We start from the raw sequence: 17,327 nt of genomic DNA on the forward strand, positions 1-17,327 counted from the left end.
TTATACATGCGTTTCAATGTAAGAGTGAGTGTGCGCTAAGGAAGCTATAAGTGCATCGACCTCAGGCGAGCCATTAACAGAGTCCCTCGGGGTGCTGCTTTGATAGATGTCCACGAAGAGATCGAGGTACATTTGTTTCCATTCTTTAAAGTCTCTAGATGTCAAAGCCGGATTATCCAGAACTTTATCTATAACGGCTACTTCTCCTTCCCTGGCCTGTGAGAGAAAAGGAACAAGCAAAGAGTCAGTGCAAGCAAGGAGTCACTGGCAAAATTGGTCATGTGGGTGGAAGGAGAGAGTGGGGGGAGCAGACTCAAAGCCCCTAAAAGCAGGGGGACTACCTGACTGCTATACCACCGCTTGCAAGCAGAAGCCCTTCCTACAGGGCATCCCACATCACCCTGTGGGGCTAGGGCTTCCCTCGCCTTGTCCAGCATCCTCTAAAACAGTCCCTGTTCCCCCTCCTCACCCTGTGTTCAGCCCTGTACCGTTTACTATTAGCTGCAAGATGGGTTTCACGTGACGAAGTGCCATCTGTTTGCTCCTCTTGATCAGCACAAGCAATACTGCGTGGGTGCGTGGGATGCAGACAGATGGCCTCTCGCCTCCCAGCATAGCTCAGCCTTTTGTACCCGGCTTGTCACAGGGACATCTGAGCACTGCACTGCCAAGGCTTGTGCAAGGGCCCCGTGTTCATGATACCTCCTCTTCATTAAAGATCCAGTGTTTGCGGTGGGCTGGCTGGCTGCAACCTCCTCCTGCCCCTGCAGTGGCAAAGGGAAGGCAGAAACAGGTAACACCTAACATAGCTGCTGGTACCTCCCTACCCACCATCGAGACAGGGGATGTGGCTGTGGCGTAATCACTGGCCAGAGATCAGTTTGGTGAGAGGCGAGAGGCAGCCGGTACGGATCAGAGTAAGCCTCAGATACACCTGCAGCCACTCAAACAGTTGTTGCAAGTGATGGAAGCTGGATGTGACACTTAAAACTTGGAAACACAGCTGACATGCAGGCTTCCAGCACTCTCCCCTGCGCAGGAATGGTACCGTCACCAGCAACCTTCCCTCTGTCCTCCCTGCCAGACAGTTTCACACTCCTCATCACTAACTCACATTTTCCATGTCCAGACTACGAGTATGTTAAATCTTTCTGGGAAGCACTTTAGAGGGAAATATTAAGCTGTGTCAGCCCACATCGATGGGACAGGATCAGAACAGAGATGTCACCCATGAGCAGTAGGTTGAAAGTCATTTTTCATGCTTTGCAACAACAGCTAATTAGCATTATGCTGGAATACTCATTTTCAGAAACAGAAGAGCAAGCTGAGAATGACCAGTGCAAATCCAACTGCAGGAACTCCCGATTACTGTATGTCTGCTTGAACTACTATAACCTGCTTCTCGCAGATCACGGCTGGTACACACACCTCTGCACTGCCAGCCAGGTAGCGCATACTTGCTGGCAGAGGAGTGGGTTTGTGCTGTGTCACAGGAAAGCGAGCAGAGGGGTCTGTCATTATGGGCTTTGATGATGGAATAGAGAGCCTATGGACAACAAGAGCAAGAAGCAATTTGGAGGGCTGTCTCAGGCTACTATTAATTTGGTTAAAGTCAAGGAGAGTTCAGAACACCAACTCCAAGAGGCCAGTGGAACTGGCTGCATTCAGGAATGACAAAACAAAAGCAATGATAAAAAGAAAGAGTAACTGATCAGGTAGCTGCAGTATCTACCAGTAGTTACAACTAGAAGTAGTATGGCACAGGTGGAGCACTGGGCTATAATGGAGCTAGGAACTCGTCATGAGTTACCGTGATGCCACTGCAAAATAGGCACATGTCATTCTACAAGACAAGAAACAGCAATTTTCTGTCTTTGGTACGTGCTGCCATTGCGTTTTCAATTACTGGTTTCATGTACTTTAGAAGTCAAGAGGTTGCACTGGTTTTGGAATTCCCTGAAGGAAAACAATTCCATTTGTAGGAAGCCACAGGTGTAATGGAGCTCAGGTATCAGTAAGTGCTAACAGGGAAGACAATTAAACACGGCAGCAAAGCCGCTGATACCCAACCGCGGTTTGGTAGGAGTGATCCCACCATGGTGCAAAGGCACAGGTACAGCCTGAACTTCCTGCCACTCCGACTTGCCTGAGGGTACTGTGATTTTGTTTCAGTTTCTCTGGGTGTAGAGGTCATGCAGAAAGCCCATGTGTCGTGACTTTTTCTGCCAGCCTCCAATCCTGTAAAGACCCACATGCCTGGGTAATACTACGAGTAGTAGTTGCCTTCAGTGCAGAAAGCTAAGCATGCTAAGATTTTTCAGGATGGGAGCTCCACAGCATGAAAATAATATTGTTTAAATGCTTCCCTAAGTGATGAAAAACTAAATTAATTACTGTTGATAAAGCCCTCTTTGATGAAAGCTGTTACAAAATCCACTGTACAATTATCTAGTGACTTAAGATGTGGTAATTTAATATAGTTAACAGGGTCCCTGGGGAAATCCAGCATATTGTTTGCTGAAATCTCAATCGGGACAGAATTGAAACTGCTGTAACAAACAAAGAAGCTGATGGGGAGGCTAAATGAACAACTGTTGTACATTTAGAATAGCCATAAAAATCTTCAAATCTGTCATTACCACTATCTATTTATTTAATCAATCCTACTGATTAAATACAATGATCCTATCAGCTCATGCAGAAAGCAAGCACACGGTTTCCTCCAGGACAAGCTCAGCAATCAGAAAATAATCAAATGTTGCAAAAGGAACTGGTCCTTCCGAAAGACGGGCTTTTCTTAACTTCAGACTTCTGCAATTACAGAGTGAATGCGTTTTGGTAAATGAAAATGTTCAGGGACAAAAGTGGGATTAAGGTCTCCTCTGATAATCTGGTGTTAAATTCTGTGAAACTAGCTGGAGGAGGAGCAGCTGACTGAGATTTTATCTGTGCAGAAATAAAAACTGTTCCTCTCACTTTGACTGCTCTCCCAGGCACGTTTGTCTCTTTCACCAGCAGCGTTTCCCCATGTCTCCCTCGCTTGTTCCGCACACCAGGCTCAGCCTTGACTCCAGCTGCACACACTTAATCTCCGAATACAATCCAGTCCGATCCAACCCTGGGGCAGGGTTTTTCCTCCCTCTTTTATCTCACCTTTAAAGTGCTTTTCAGAATTCGCAGCTGGTGCAGTTTTTCATTGACTACTGGATCGCTACATCTCTTTATAAAAGATTTCTTGTACTCCAGCTTAGTGGAAATCCGGTGTTCTCCTAAAGGAGACAGGCTGGCCTGCTCCAGGGCTCTGTACAAATCTTGCAAGGATTCTGCTGTTTTTTCCTCTATAGTTTCAACTGTAATGAGAAAAAGAAAAAAAAAAACAAAGAGGAAAAAATAGAGAAAGGAACAATGTGTCATTAACGTGATTATCTGAAGATCTATCAAAAACCTTCGCAAAACATCTAACAGGTTTAACTAGACCATGAGGAAAACATGTCACACCTGCTAAGTTTCAGAAAAAAAGGGGCAGTGATTGTAGCTGCTCCTTCTCCCTAACTATTGCCTTCAGCAGAAAGGGAGAAAGACTTTTGAGAATGTAAAGTCTTGACCCACAGAGAAAGAAGAAAAAAAAAGAGAAATAGTGCAGTGTGTAGTAATATTACAGTGACATACGGTCAGAAATCACATCTCTAGCACTGCAGTTAAATATGCTGGTGACTTCGCTATTACGAGGAAAGGAAGCTCTGGAAGCATCATGCTAAGGAAGGTGATCAGGGATCGGATCTCTTCCTGACAGTGCCGATACAGCATCCAAGATCATGTTTATGATGGTGGCCTTGGAGTGACTTGTAATTTTCCTTCCTTGAAAAGTCCACTCCTTTTAGTCTCTTATTTTTGATACTCAGGTGTGTTGGTTACTAGTCAGCAATACCATCACTTGTCGTGGTTTTTCGCTCTACTGTTACCTGAAGGTTCGGCAGCAGACGACAGGGTGGAGGCAAGAGCACATTCATGACAGCCTACCCAGCAGCGCTGCAAACCAAACCAGGGCTGTTGCATTATAGGTTTATTTACTTGCTATAGGCTTGAAAATAATTGTTCTAACTACTACTGGGAACATTTTAAAGAAAAAAAATAAAAAAGATGTATTTGCTTCTCTAAAAACAAAATCAAGCAAAGGCTGGGGATGAAATGTTACTCTGATAGGAGCATTTGAAAAGCTTCATCAGAATATTTCAACTTCTCACACACTGTTTCCCCCAGAAGAAACTGTGTGGTGACTCTGGAGGAACTTGGCAAGTGGCAGTGAAGTGCCAGGATTAGCTGACTGGGAGAAGCCAGGGCAGCCCTGGGGGGGGCAGTCAGCTGGGGGGCAGATGGCTCTGTCCCTCGCACATCGACACACACAACAGCCACTGCCTGTGCACAGCCACCCAGTTGTCTCCAGAGCCCTTGGGACCCTCCCACCCATCGTGGCGTATGTTTTCCCCGCCTGCTATGCCTGTGCCCACAGGATGCTTCCACGAAAACTCCCGTTAGAAGGCTACAACTGTTTGGCTTCAAGCATTACTGCTGTCCTGTGACTGACGCTGCACCAAGACATAGCCATCGCTGCTGGCTGAAAGTACAGCACAGGCCAAAGCACCCGTACGTAGAGAAGCTCAGTCTCCTCGGGTGTTTAGAGGGTTTTTTACTGAGCACCAACGGGGAGGACAGCTGGTGTCAGAGGTGGCATTTCTAGCCACCATCAGGCAACCACCTAGTCCAAGCCCACGCCATGCAATGCGGCAACCGCTCGCCTCAGACACCAGCAAGAGCTCCAGAGTCCCAGGTGTCCACACCCCATCACAAAAAGTGTTTGCATTTGTACAGATCTTCACACAATCACAGAATTTTGCAGTCAGAAACTAACCTAGCTGTATCTCTCCTAAGTTTGTTCCTTTGCCCTTGTCATAGGGTGGCCGTTTTTAAAACACTGTTTTTTTTTTTTTAAGGAGATATAGAAGTGAAGAAGGGTTAGGGGCTTTTTATTGGAGGCTATTTTATTGATGGAGGTGTTGTGGGTCCACACAGAGCTCTCTAAATCCTCCCATCATGCACTACCCTGCTTGGAGAGCTGGGTTCATCACTGGAAGGGTCAGCCAGGACTTAAACAGAAATGAGATGCATTTCTCTTTCTTGTAGATTTCTTTCTTATTTAAGGAAATTTAATTAATGCATTCAAGGGCAAAACATTCAGTTGCTGAATACTTAAAATCTCTTGTAGTCTTGATTTTTATGCTTTCTTTAAAAAATCCATGAAGCAATGAGATCAGATGTTTGGGCTCTCTCTCTCAGTTCACAGCACTGAACACTGGAGCCCACCAAACTGACGGCCAGGGAATGGGAGTGATTTGCTAAAGGGCAGAGGAGAAAAACCCCACCTCGATCTGACAGGGGAGCATGTTACATCTGTTTCTCTCTTTCTCTTATCCTGTCTTACGGAAGGCAAAAAAGACCTTTCCTCAGGTCTCTTTTCCCCAGCAGCATCGCCACGTTGTACCCTCAGGGGATGAGTACAGGGACTGTCTGCTGAAGAAGCAAGCCAGTGCCTTGACTCCATGGCATCGGAATTCACCTGGCTAAGGTGATCTAGAGCCTGGACCAGACACCGTCCAACATTCCCACTCTTGCCACAGAAAACTCACAGCTTCCTGGAACACAGAAGCTCCCCACCAAGGGGAAGGACAATATTTGGGTTCAACCTGAGGTCCAGTACTGAATGACAAGTGCCTTTAATGAGCCTGGAAGGCAGCACGGCCCACGTGGGTTCAAATGCCGGGCTGGGGGCTTGTGCTGCCCTCCCTCCCCATGCCACCGGCCTGGCGGTCTGCATGGCTGGTGCTCCTCAGGACTCGCATCCTCAGGCCTGCAGCTGCTGCTCAGCATGGGCCTCAGAGCGGCTGCGGATGGGATTTCTACCCTGCCCAAATGGGAACAGCTCTGAGGATGCATGGGAAGAGGCACAAGGCTACAGGGGCAGGATGCAGGCAGGGTTAGGCAGCAGAGCACTGATGGCAGGTCTTTGAAACCCACCAGCACATCACCTCCACCTGGCTGGGGCTGCCTCCCCCATGCCCAGTCACTGCCTCAGTGCTGTAGCTAGGAGAGGGATGTAGAAAAGGGAACAAGATTTGGTATAAAGGAAAGAGCAGGGAAGAAAAACAGCAAGTCCCATCCCTTAAATGTCTTGCTGCTGCTGAGGTGGGGGGAGCTCAAACAGGGCAAGATGCCACCTTGTTCCACCCCCAGTGGGGGAGAGGGCGGCAGGCGTCATACTAACACATCCCCAGCCCTTCATGTTTTCCAGAGGAAAACTGAAGGTGGTGGTACTGCTGCTCTCAATGGCTCTCAGTAGGCGTGAATGAGATTATACACTAATCTTCCCCCCTCACCCTTCTGCTAAAGGCTTTGATTGATTTCCTGTAGGTGTTGGTGAAACCCGTGGCACCATAAAGCATCTGAGGTACTTGATGAGATATACAGCTGAGCTTAAAACATACTTTCTTTTATTTAAATCGGTGGATATGTATGCGAGTCATGCTGCTAGAGCAGGGCTATCTCCTTAAGGAGGAATAAGGCCTCAGGTAATGCCGTATTTAAGCAGAAAACACGGCCTAATGGGTTTTGCAGATGACCTCGGAACAGCAGCCAATGAGCTGGTTGTTCCTCACCCTCACTCGGCTGCTGAGTCACAGGCTGTATCTCCCCGGCCGCCCTCGGCCTCTGAATGCGCTGTCAGGTAGCTGTTCCCACGTACTGCTGAAGAGGAGGGCCTCTCCACCGAAGCAATAATTTTGCCCTGTGCCCCACCGAAGCCTGAGCAAGCCTTTAACAAAGCAGAAATAACGCTGCAGAAACCCTGCAGCGCACAGGATGTAAACTCAGAACCCTGTGTTCCAAATGCAAGAATACACAGGTACTAAATTTTGTAACAACAAAGCTTTTCCTGTGTCTCCAAGTGAATGCAAAGCCATTTGCATTAAATTCAGGAGATAAAGAATACATCAGCCTAGTAAACGGCGTGTTATTAGTTTTCATTATTCTGTTTTCCACAAGGAAAAGTTTCCAAACTTTTTGTACTCTTCCCTCGCTTCTTGAAGTGACGTGAATATGTGTATCTACTTTTACATTTTCTCAGGAGAGGAAGCTGGAGACTGTGCCTGGGTGGGTGAATCTCTAGGAGGTCGGGAATGGTTTGGGCTGTTGGCATTCAGGAAAAAGCAGTTGGACTTCTTACGCTGTGCTCTCCTTTGTTGTTGAGAAGAGCACGCCCTGAGCTCCATGATGTACTAAGTGTAGCCACCCCCTGGTTCCGCTGGGCTATGCATCTCTCCACTATTTCCCCCTTACAAACCAAGATCCTACGAGCAGTAAGTAAGTATGTCAGGCACTTGAGTGAAAGGTGACCAGAGAGAAACAGTTAACACTGGTATTTACATGGACTGAGAGATGATTGGTCCATGTAAAGTGATGATTCAGGATGACAGTACTGAGTTGGGGCCATATAGTGACCATTGCAACCCAGCTGGCTAACACATCACTCTGCCCACAGAAAACCTCTGGGCCCCCATTTCTAATAAATTCGCTCTACATAGGTGGAACAGCCCCTAGAAATTTTCAGTGGAGGTTCCTGCACTTCTGTGACTCATTTTCCCTGCAAAATTTGAAGCCACCAGAAGCTTGCATGGTTTTCCCGTTTGTGTGAGGTACCAGAGGAACCAGAGGCTGCACGCAGGGCTATGAGGGCACATAACTGCCCAAGCAAGCATCATACAACACAGTCCTTCGTAAACTTTGCCCCCCGCTGTGCTGACACCCTTTTCAAGGGTTGAAGCTCTCCTTTGAGCACCCTTCTGTACTTTGCTGGTGTCCCCTAACCCCACCCAGACCCGTTGTCTTCAGACTCCTCATCCTGGTTGCTGGGCACTGCTGCCACCCTGATGACGTTTCTCTGTTTTTCTGTTACCCTCTTTGCTACCTCCACAGCTTAGGGACGTGCTTTCCTTCACCACACAACTCCTCTCATGCATGCCCACTCCTCTACTTGCAATTAGCCCTGCATTTGAACAAAATTACCACCCTCCGCAAATCCTGGGAAAGCCGAGCTGTGGCAAAGTCTGTGTCAGCGCGCGAACAAGGCACAATAAGACTGAAATCCCTCGGCTCCACTGAAGTTTAAACTCCCATTTTTCTTCCATTTGGCAAGCTCACTTTCTCTGGCAGAGGAACCAGCTCAAGCTTATCTTTCTCAGAATCTTAAGGATGCAATTTTATTAGAATACATCACTTCTGATGTTATTAAACAGCTGTCATGTTATTTCCCCCCTACAAATCCCAAAGATTTGCTCCTAGTTTGAGTTACACCTTTGTGCTTCACCTTTTGCACAAGGGAGGCCCCTACCTGAGCCTCCCAGAGACTTTCTGTGAGTGCCAGTAAATGCTCCACCGAAACAGAGAGCATCCCTGGCCTCTGGGAAAGGGTTTCAAGCTAGATAAAACAGGCCCTGGTGCACAAATCTCTGAATTGTTGTGGGTTTGGGGTTTGGGTTTTTTTTTTGTTGTTTCTTGACCCTGCTGTGTCTATGCTGGGAACAGGGAAGCTTGTCTGCCACAAACTAACTAGTAAGTGATATAATCCCAGGGCCAGCAAAGCGTTTTGCAGTCTCCCTGTGCCACAGCATGCTGGCTGAGCCATGTCTAACAGGTCTATCAAAACCTGCCCGGTCCTGCAATGGTTTCACTGCTAGGCACTGCAGGAGGCAGATCCTGTGGATTCCTCGGGGAGGGGAGGCCCCTCGTGGCAAGGTCTCGCCTCAGCCCCCCAGCATGCTAAGGGGCAGGCTGGGGCAGGGGCCATAACACAGCCACAGGGTCCAACAGCCTGGCTGGGCTTGTAAACACCAGGGAACGGTTAGGAGAAAGAGAGATGGGATCTCCCTATATTTCAGGTGAGAAAGCAAAAGGATGGAAGGAGAGTGGACGTGGAGTTTAGCTGTGTTGGAGGGGAGGAGAGGGAAGAAATTCTCCAAGAAAGTAGTTGTTGGTTTCTCAGTGCAAGGCTTCAATCCATCTTTGCTGCTGTTCAGAATAATCATTAGACTCCAACCTGCACAAGAGGGAGACATATCCAAATGCTTGTGATGCAAAGAAACAGGAATTAGTCATTTTTTACTCTATTTGGATGGATGGCAGGCAGACCAAGATGGGTATTCCCTCTCCCCACAGACTACAAGCTAAAAGGAATGAAATAGTGCAATCAGCGGAAGATTACAAGGAGAGGGTTCCTGCACAGCAGTGTGCTGTGTATGAGGTCACCCCTGCACAGGTATGGGGGGAGCCACGGCGATGTGGGAAGTCAGCTCCTGGTAGGAAAATGCTACAAGTCACATTCCTGATTACCGAGAAAAGGAAGAAACAACAGCGTTTAAAGAACTGCGGGTGGGAGGTGCAATAAGACGCAGTACAGGTCTACATGGAAGCCAGCTGCTAATCACCTGCTCTGCGTAACATAGAGCAGATTTCCCTGTTAAAGCACAAACAGAAACCTGTGTCATTTCCTGCGCCACGTTACGGCAAAATCAAGGCCTGATTGGTCACGTGAGTAAGCCTGTGCATATATAGCTGTATGTGTACACATATGCACATGGATATATTAATGTTTTCCATGAGCGAGGAAAAGTTTAAGTGAGCTGAAGAAAAGCTGGGGGCTTGTGCAGCGCTTGGCCTTCACAGCCCTTCTCTCTGCTATTCCTTCCCTGCCTGCGCTTTTCTGATCCTTGTAATCATCTATCCTTCCTGGCCCTGCGTACCTGAAAGCGCAGGATTTCCCCCAAAGCCTTGAGTTGAGGAAGGCAGGAGAAGTGTTTAAAAACAAGCTTTGATACACATGTTTAGAGGAACTTAGTGGCTGGAGGATCAGAGAATGAGTACTAAATTTGCATTTTATACCATTCTTTCCTCTGAAGAGGAAGCATTTTTGGGTTACCAGGATAGTTGAACATGGTTTCTGTTCCTTCCTATTATGCAAGCCTGCAGGCAAAAAACACATTCCCTGGAGAGGGCGTTCACTGAAAGCACCAACGCAACAGAACTCTGCAATATGCGGGAGTTTTCCACCTGATGGTAGGAGGCTGCCTCTCCTCTCACATGCATGAGCATAAACTGGTTTCTTGAAATAAAGTGAGCTGTGCAGGCAAGTGGAAAACTCATCTCCCATAGGACAGATTTCTGAAGGCATTTCAGGCATTTACCACTACCAGCAAGTTCAGTCAGTAGCAGCTATTAACTGAGGTGCCATAACCGCTTTTAAAAGATCTGACCCAAGCCTTTGTGAGGCCTGAGAGATGCTAAACTTTTGCTGTGGCACCAAAGGACTAATTCATTTTGGGAACTATTTATGGCACCAGTGGTTTTCATTTCGGATCAGTAGATCCCTGTGAATCCCTTTTCCTCTCAGGTCCCCTTTCTGTCGATAATTGGATGACAAGCTGCCTACACCCCGTCAGCGAGCCACCTCTGCTCTGCGGACAGCAGCTGGTGAGCTGGCAGGCTGAAGCATGTTCAACCTCCAGGTTTTACGGGACACTCGAGCTGGTCTTACTACAAGCCTCACGCCCACATCAGTCACCTCTCTTCAGCTTTCCACGCAACTGGAATTGCTTGTTAAAACCAGCTGACGCTAACCTTGGCATTAAAAAACCCCCTCTGTCCCCAAGGTTTCTCCCTGCAGACCCGCACTGTTGCGCTGACAGTAACATTTAGGCATTTTCCACGTCCACTTAGAGATGAAGTACGGGTGCCAGCAATTGGTTAATATGTTAGTGAGAAGGGAACACACACACACACACACACACACACACACACACACACGAGGGAATAATTAGCTCACTCTATTCGTGCTGCCTCTTGACAGCTCTCCCGCACCTCGAATGAGCACCAGGAGAAGCTCCTCATTTGCTCCCAGCCCTGCTGTTTCATGAGGTGATGTTGGTGGGCTGTGGTTTCAGAGAGGGCATATGAAGGAAGATGAAATAACTCCAAAGCTTCCCAAAGTACCAGGGAACTCTGATCAGTAGCAGAACTTTTTGGCAGCAGTGTTACAATTGCAGCCGTTGGTATCTGGACACGGTACTCTACTCATTAAGTTGCCTATGAAGGGATCACTTTAACTTCATCTGCTGTACAGATTTTAGTGACACTTGGGAAAATTTTAACACAATGAGATAGGATATCCTGACATTTTTCTGTGCCACACGTTGATGCAAGTGCTGTTTTAATTTTACCAGAAGCTACCAATGTTGAAGTGAAATAAACACAGCAATTACATTTTGATGGTACGCTTCCCCTCAGTCCCTGCCGTTCAGAAGCAATGAAAAACTTCTCGCATTTCTGAGGTGAGCCAGGAGCTGAAGCGAACCGGGTACCTGCTCTATGTGTGGGGATGCTGTGACTTTTACACAGGACGAGGAGGTCCCTACAGATACCTCTCGCAAGCAATATATGGAAGCAATTACTCCTTCAGGAAGATATTTCTTCACAAAACTAAGCTGTTACAGCACATGAAGCTGTGAATGGGTAAGTGACAAAAGATATGGGCCCAGCGACATTACTCACCAGTCAGAATCAAGCCACAGTCACGCTTGCACGACAGCAATGCCTGTCAAGGTTTAAGGGCTCGATACCTGAAAGGAAGCCTAAACAGAAGGGGTGTGTATTCCTGGCGAGCAACGTCCAGGGGGAAAACAAATTCCACTTCAGGCTGCATCTCAAGCTTGCTTATTTATATGAAAATGTGACACCGAGAGTGATATTTTCAAAAGCACTTGCATCACTTCTGAATTGCAATCCTACTTTCAACATGACCCAAACACGGTGCATTAGTGCAGGCGGGGGCCAGCTTAATTTAATAGCCAGCTCCGTTACCTGTGCAACGCGCGGCGGTCTGCTGGGCAAGCACCTCCCGAGGCATTTATGACAGGGGCCTGAAATACTTCTGAAAACATTATCCCAGAGGATGTCATTATTTATTCAGATTATTATTGGATTTAGAGTTGCAACATGTTATGATAGCTGCACTGATTAGATTCCAGACTAATTAATCTGCACCCTGATTTACATGTTATTTATGTAGGGCACAACACTGCCAAGTATTAAGTGCCCCCTGTCAGATGCATGCCCATCACACCACCACGGTCTGTAAGCCCTGCCCAGCGTTCAAAGTTCCTTTGAGAACAGAAGCTATTAGCGTGCGGCTTTTCTAGGCATTGCCCATGTCATCAGATGTCATAGTGAACTTGTGAACCCGGTAGAGCTCTCACACAAAAGTGGCACGAGAGCCGTCACAGGAGGAAGGTCCGCGACGCATCCACTGGGCAGAGTGTGTTTGCACACAAAAGAAAGGAGAGAAAGGGAACGAACGTCAGCCCTGGCAGACAATGGTTATGCAAAGGCAAAACTGAAAATTTGCTGGCTTATTTCCTTTATTAAGCCCAAAATAACAACCTTCAAAAAATCCTGACTTCATGAATAAATCAAATGCCTTCATTAAAGAAACATTTACTGCCATTTTCTATACTTTATTTTAAGGCATACAGAAAAATATTTAACAAATGTGTATGCAATTAAATGCCGGGGACTGCTAATTACAGCCCTTCTGAATGCCTCTGCAAAACAAAGATACTCAGTACAATATGTTAGAAAGGGTGGGGAAAAGAAAGAGAGGAAGCTGAAGACACTCTAATTCCTATTAGCGCAGATATATGCTGGCCTTTGGCTACGAGCAGCGAAACATCCACCAGTGTAACCCCGGAGGGCAGCCAAAGGACATTTTAGAGTCACATCGTTGCTTCTGCTTCTCTAATTCATTTCCAAAACATTTCACCTCTAACTAATTATGGAATTTAATGACAGAATGTAAAGGACTGGCTGAGGTTGCAGGCCATTCCAACAAGGCTTTAATGACATATCCTTCAGGTTGCAGAATCTTTATGTACTTAGCAGTGATTTATCAGTCCTGGCAGAGGCAGGTACTTCAAAGGCAACCTTATATAAAAAATAAATTCTGCCTTTGCCAAGCGTTGGAAAGAGCGCTAAATTAAATTTAAAAATCAATTCCTACAGACAAGAGAGTAATAAAAACTCAGTGGGTTTGTCTATTTGGCCAAGAGGCAAAAATTTATGACAGTACAGCTTTGTAATCAATAATAGCAATACAGTGCATGTTTTTGATTGGAAAAAATTAAAGATGCCAAAACAACATTGCTAAATATTTAGGCTGGTTTGTGACAGTCCCATTGAGCAGAAACACAAAACATGCATTTTGATGATTTTTCCAACTAGTTTATGTAATACTATATTTTTTTATTTTTTCAAAAAAAGAATATTAAAACTATTATAAGCTTTGTCACCTGCTGTAAGGCAGAATGATGTAATTTTATTCACTGCACATTTCCTGTTTGTGAGGCAAAAAAGCATAATTTACTTCTTTATAAAAGGGAAATATATATAACTATATATATAATTTTATTGGTATTAACATAATGCAATACCATACATTGAGCAAACAGAAAGAAAACATTTCAAAATACATTTTTTAAAAGTATCTCCCCGTAAGATAGTATGAAATATCAAGTTAATTAGCATTAACGTTATTACAATACACCCTTAGCCAAATATATTAAGGAAAATCCACATTCTAACCACAGAGATAGAGGCAAACATCAACCCATAGGGGACCCAGAACATAGTGATAAATACAATATCTGAATCTACTTTGAGTGACATCCAGACAAATACTGGCCCCAAAACAGCCCTCTGGAGTCTGGGTGTTGTACAGAGAATACTTTGTGCCTACTTGGCCAGGCAGCATCACTCACATGTTTAAGTCCTAGAAGATAAAGAGGAACTGAAGAATTTATCTGCAGAGTCTAATAAATCTCAGCGTGAGGTATCTTCTCCGTCATCATCCAAACCAGTGTCAGTGCACCCTCTGGTAATTCATTACAAATCATCAGATAAATGGAAGTCTCCGAAAGGTCTGTACGTACCTCCACGTGACACAATACACTTAGTTTAGCATGACACGGTAAGGTGACTTCCTTCGCTACCGTGAAGTACGCTTAAATGACACGACTCTGTCTAGTTGGCCTGAACAGGTTCACTGGAGTTTCAGTACAAGCAACAGGATTTTACAGTTACCATGGCTGAATCCCTCTTTAATTCCTTGAGGTCTGCTGAGCAAAACCGAGTGACATCAAAGCCCTTCCCCTGCCAAGACCCTCTTCCCCTTCCGTTTTCCCATGCAGGGGGCAGTATTTTCTGCCAATGTGCTCCGTGTAGACTGGGTCTGACTTTGTGCCTAGTCCCATTGTGGAAAGGGTGCATTCTTCAAAAGACTGGCCATGCCCTTTGACACCTTCCTGGAGGCCTCATGTCCAGGCATGTGGTTGTCTATGCTTTAACAGGTCTGTTCTCTGTTATAAACATCAAAGTTATTCAAGAAGAACTGACTTTCTGAACGGAGGCCATTAGGTTGCTTGCAAGAGGCTGAAGTTGAGTCTCCGTCGTGCCAATTCTCTAATGATAAGTTTATCAACCTTTGAGTCCAATCGGTTCAGTGCCAAGAGAAGTGGATCCCATTTGACATGGAGAGGTGCTATCAACTCTCGCAGTGTATTAGCCTAATATGATAAAGCAGTGATACAAGACGTTGAAAGAACTGTGTTGTGCCATTATTTCCATATCATATTAGTATATTAGAGATACTGTCATGCAAACAAGAGCAAATAGCAAATCTGGCATACAGTAGCAGCACTACAGAGCTTTTCTAATCTGCATGCAGCTACGCTCGTGAGGACAGAGACATGGCACTGTTCTGCTATTACACCTTGCTCCATTAAATTATCCATCCCTGATGCAAAAGAGGCATTTAGGGCAGAAAGTTATATATTCTCTCTTTGTGGATATGCTTTAAAAAAAAGAACAAGGAACAGAACAAAGACCAATTAAAAAAAAAAACCAAAACCAAACCACAAATAAACTGAGAAAACAATACACATCCTAACCAACTTGGGTTGGTTCCCTCCATGTTGAAAGGACATTAGCTCATTTGGAAGCACTGGAAAAGGGTCACATGAATAAGGGGAAAGGCAGCAAAGAATGTGCCCCACATCCACCAAACGTGCTACAAACACAGAAAAATATCCTGTCGGCAACTTATGCGTGAACTAGAAAAAGAGGTGGCACAACACAATCTGGCTCCTTTCGTTATCCTAGCTGACAATCCAGCATTGTGCAACGTTGGGTGAAGGATAAGAGCTAGGAAATCGTGTGGTTTTGAAACCACACTGACATTACATACATCCAAAAGCTAGGGCTTGAGAACTCGAGAATCTTTGTGGACCTGTGTTAGCAAAGAGAAGAGAAAGAGAGAGGTGGAGTAAACAGCGTGCAGCTAAGTTGTTTACTTAGAGTTTTTGTGGGGATATACAGTCTCTGCACACAGGGCAGCTTAAAAAGCCCCAGCTGCTCTCGGTACATACTCTATTCTATTGTCTACTAAGCTTATTTGTAGCAAAAAATGAAACTTCCCATGGATCTGGAAATCCCTTGTGGTTTTAGATCGCAGATATGAAAAGCTGGGGGATGTTTTGTTGTTAAAAAAAACCAAAAAACCACCACACAACACCACACAACACTTTGAAAAAGTGCAGAATATAAAGATGTACAAACTCAATTCAATGTAATTGTAGAGACTTGTTTAACCCCTGTTAAGACATTATTTTTCTTTTCAAAAGACAGGATGAAAAAGGGAGGAAAATAGCAAGCATTGCCATTTTTACTCTTGAACATATCACAAAAGGTCTGGAAAGCAGAAAAGAACTGTTGTCAGTGACAGAAGGCACAATGTGGAAAGAATCCCAGATGGAAACATCGGTGCCATTTACTCCACCCACGGCAGCAATTGGAAAATGAGTTTCCAGAGAGGCAGAGGGTGAGCAATGCTATATGGAACTCAAACCGAATTCAGCCTCTCCTCCACTGCTGAGATTTCCCGGGGACTCTGCGTCAACAGGGAGAGGAGGAAGAAGAAGGGAGAGGAAAACAGTTTATATAACTAAATCCTAAGTATAGCAGTTGAGAGAAACTTTTAAATAACTTGTTGTTTATAATAAGGAACATTTGATCCTACAACCAAAATGAAGAAAAAACCCAACAACCAAACAACCCCCAACCCCCTGACAAACAAAAGGCCAAACCAACATGTTTCAGGACTCCTGGGGTTGAGGGAAGGGAGACTTCTGTAGAACGCCAAAGGGAATGTTTTTCACATTTCACCCTGTTTTATACTACAACAAGTCACAACACTTAAAATAAGACTTTTGGATTTTTTGGAAGAAGGCACTGAGTGAAAGAGGATACTGCTGCCTCATGCATCACTTCTGCAACTCCAGGAGATCCTGCTGCCTCATGGATGTTGTTCATATATCTTTTACCTCTAAAAATTCAGGAAGTTGGGTTTCAAAGGTCAGGCTTTGGAGAAAGAAACTTCCTTGTTTGTGAAACAAGGTGGCTATGAAATAAAGGAGGGTTACTGAAGCAAAGGCAAGGGCGTTGCCTGGGGGGTGTCTATACCCAGCTCTTCTGCACACTTGCTGAGGCTGGCTGGGACGTGTCCTCCATGACTGTGGAAGAACTATGCTACCTTCACCAAACGGTGGGACAGGATTTTTTTATGTACCTAAAATCCAACTAAATTTTGCATTAGAAGATGACAATTTCTGAAGAAAACCCACTACTAATAAGACACTGTTTTGAAAAGGCTATTCAGTAATGCAAAGACCATTACAGGCCTATCTTCAAACACTGGTAATTCTTCGCTGTCCCAGTTGGATTAGTCACTATGTGCATGAACAGCCTTTCAATAGGACCTCTTAAGATAAGTGGCAGCACACGCTGTCCTATTTATCTAAGGGTGAATAAAATTAACAGGCACTCGGGGGGCTTTTCTAAACAGATTTTCTCGTTATTTTACTACACTGCTCTCACTGGTAGTAACTAACTGTACAATATTTCCTATTAGTGGAGATGCACATTGAGAGTTTGAAAGTTCTGATTTTTGGTAGTAAAATTATTTGTTCTGATCATTATAAAACCCATATTTTTCTTTCAGTATCACTAGCATTAAAAAATGATTTATGTAAAAAAATCTCCAGCATATGGTTCCCTTTCTAGATAAGGGCTTTTTAAAATCTGTTTTAAAGGAGAACAAATACAAATAATGAAGAACA

At 45.1% G+C, this 17,327-nt stretch overlaps 1 protein-coding gene across 1 annotated transcript in view; it reads right to left on the minus strand.

The window, feature by feature from the left end:
- The window catches only part of CNKSR2 (connector enhancer of kinase suppressor of Ras 2), a gene marked incomplete at its 5' end in the record, with an annotated part of 119,566 nt that continues 102,239 nt past the window's right edge, over positions 1-17,327 (minus strand). Inside the window, 2 exons of the mRNA XM_010151718.1 lie at positions 1-216; positions 3,154-3,350. Of these exons, the coding sequence (XP_010150020.1) occupies positions 1-216; positions 3,154-3,350 (413 nt within the window). The remainder of the gene's footprint in view (positions 217-3,153; positions 3,351-17,327) is intronic.

The sequence above is a fragment of the Eurypyga helias genome, unplaced genomic scaffold, assembly GCF_000690775.1.
Source record: "Eurypyga helias isolate BGI_N326 unplaced genomic scaffold, ASM69077v1 scaffold2990, whole genome shotgun sequence".
In the NCBI taxonomy this organism is placed as follows: Eukaryota; Metazoa; Chordata; class Aves; order Eurypygiformes; family Eurypygidae; genus Eurypyga; species Eurypyga helias.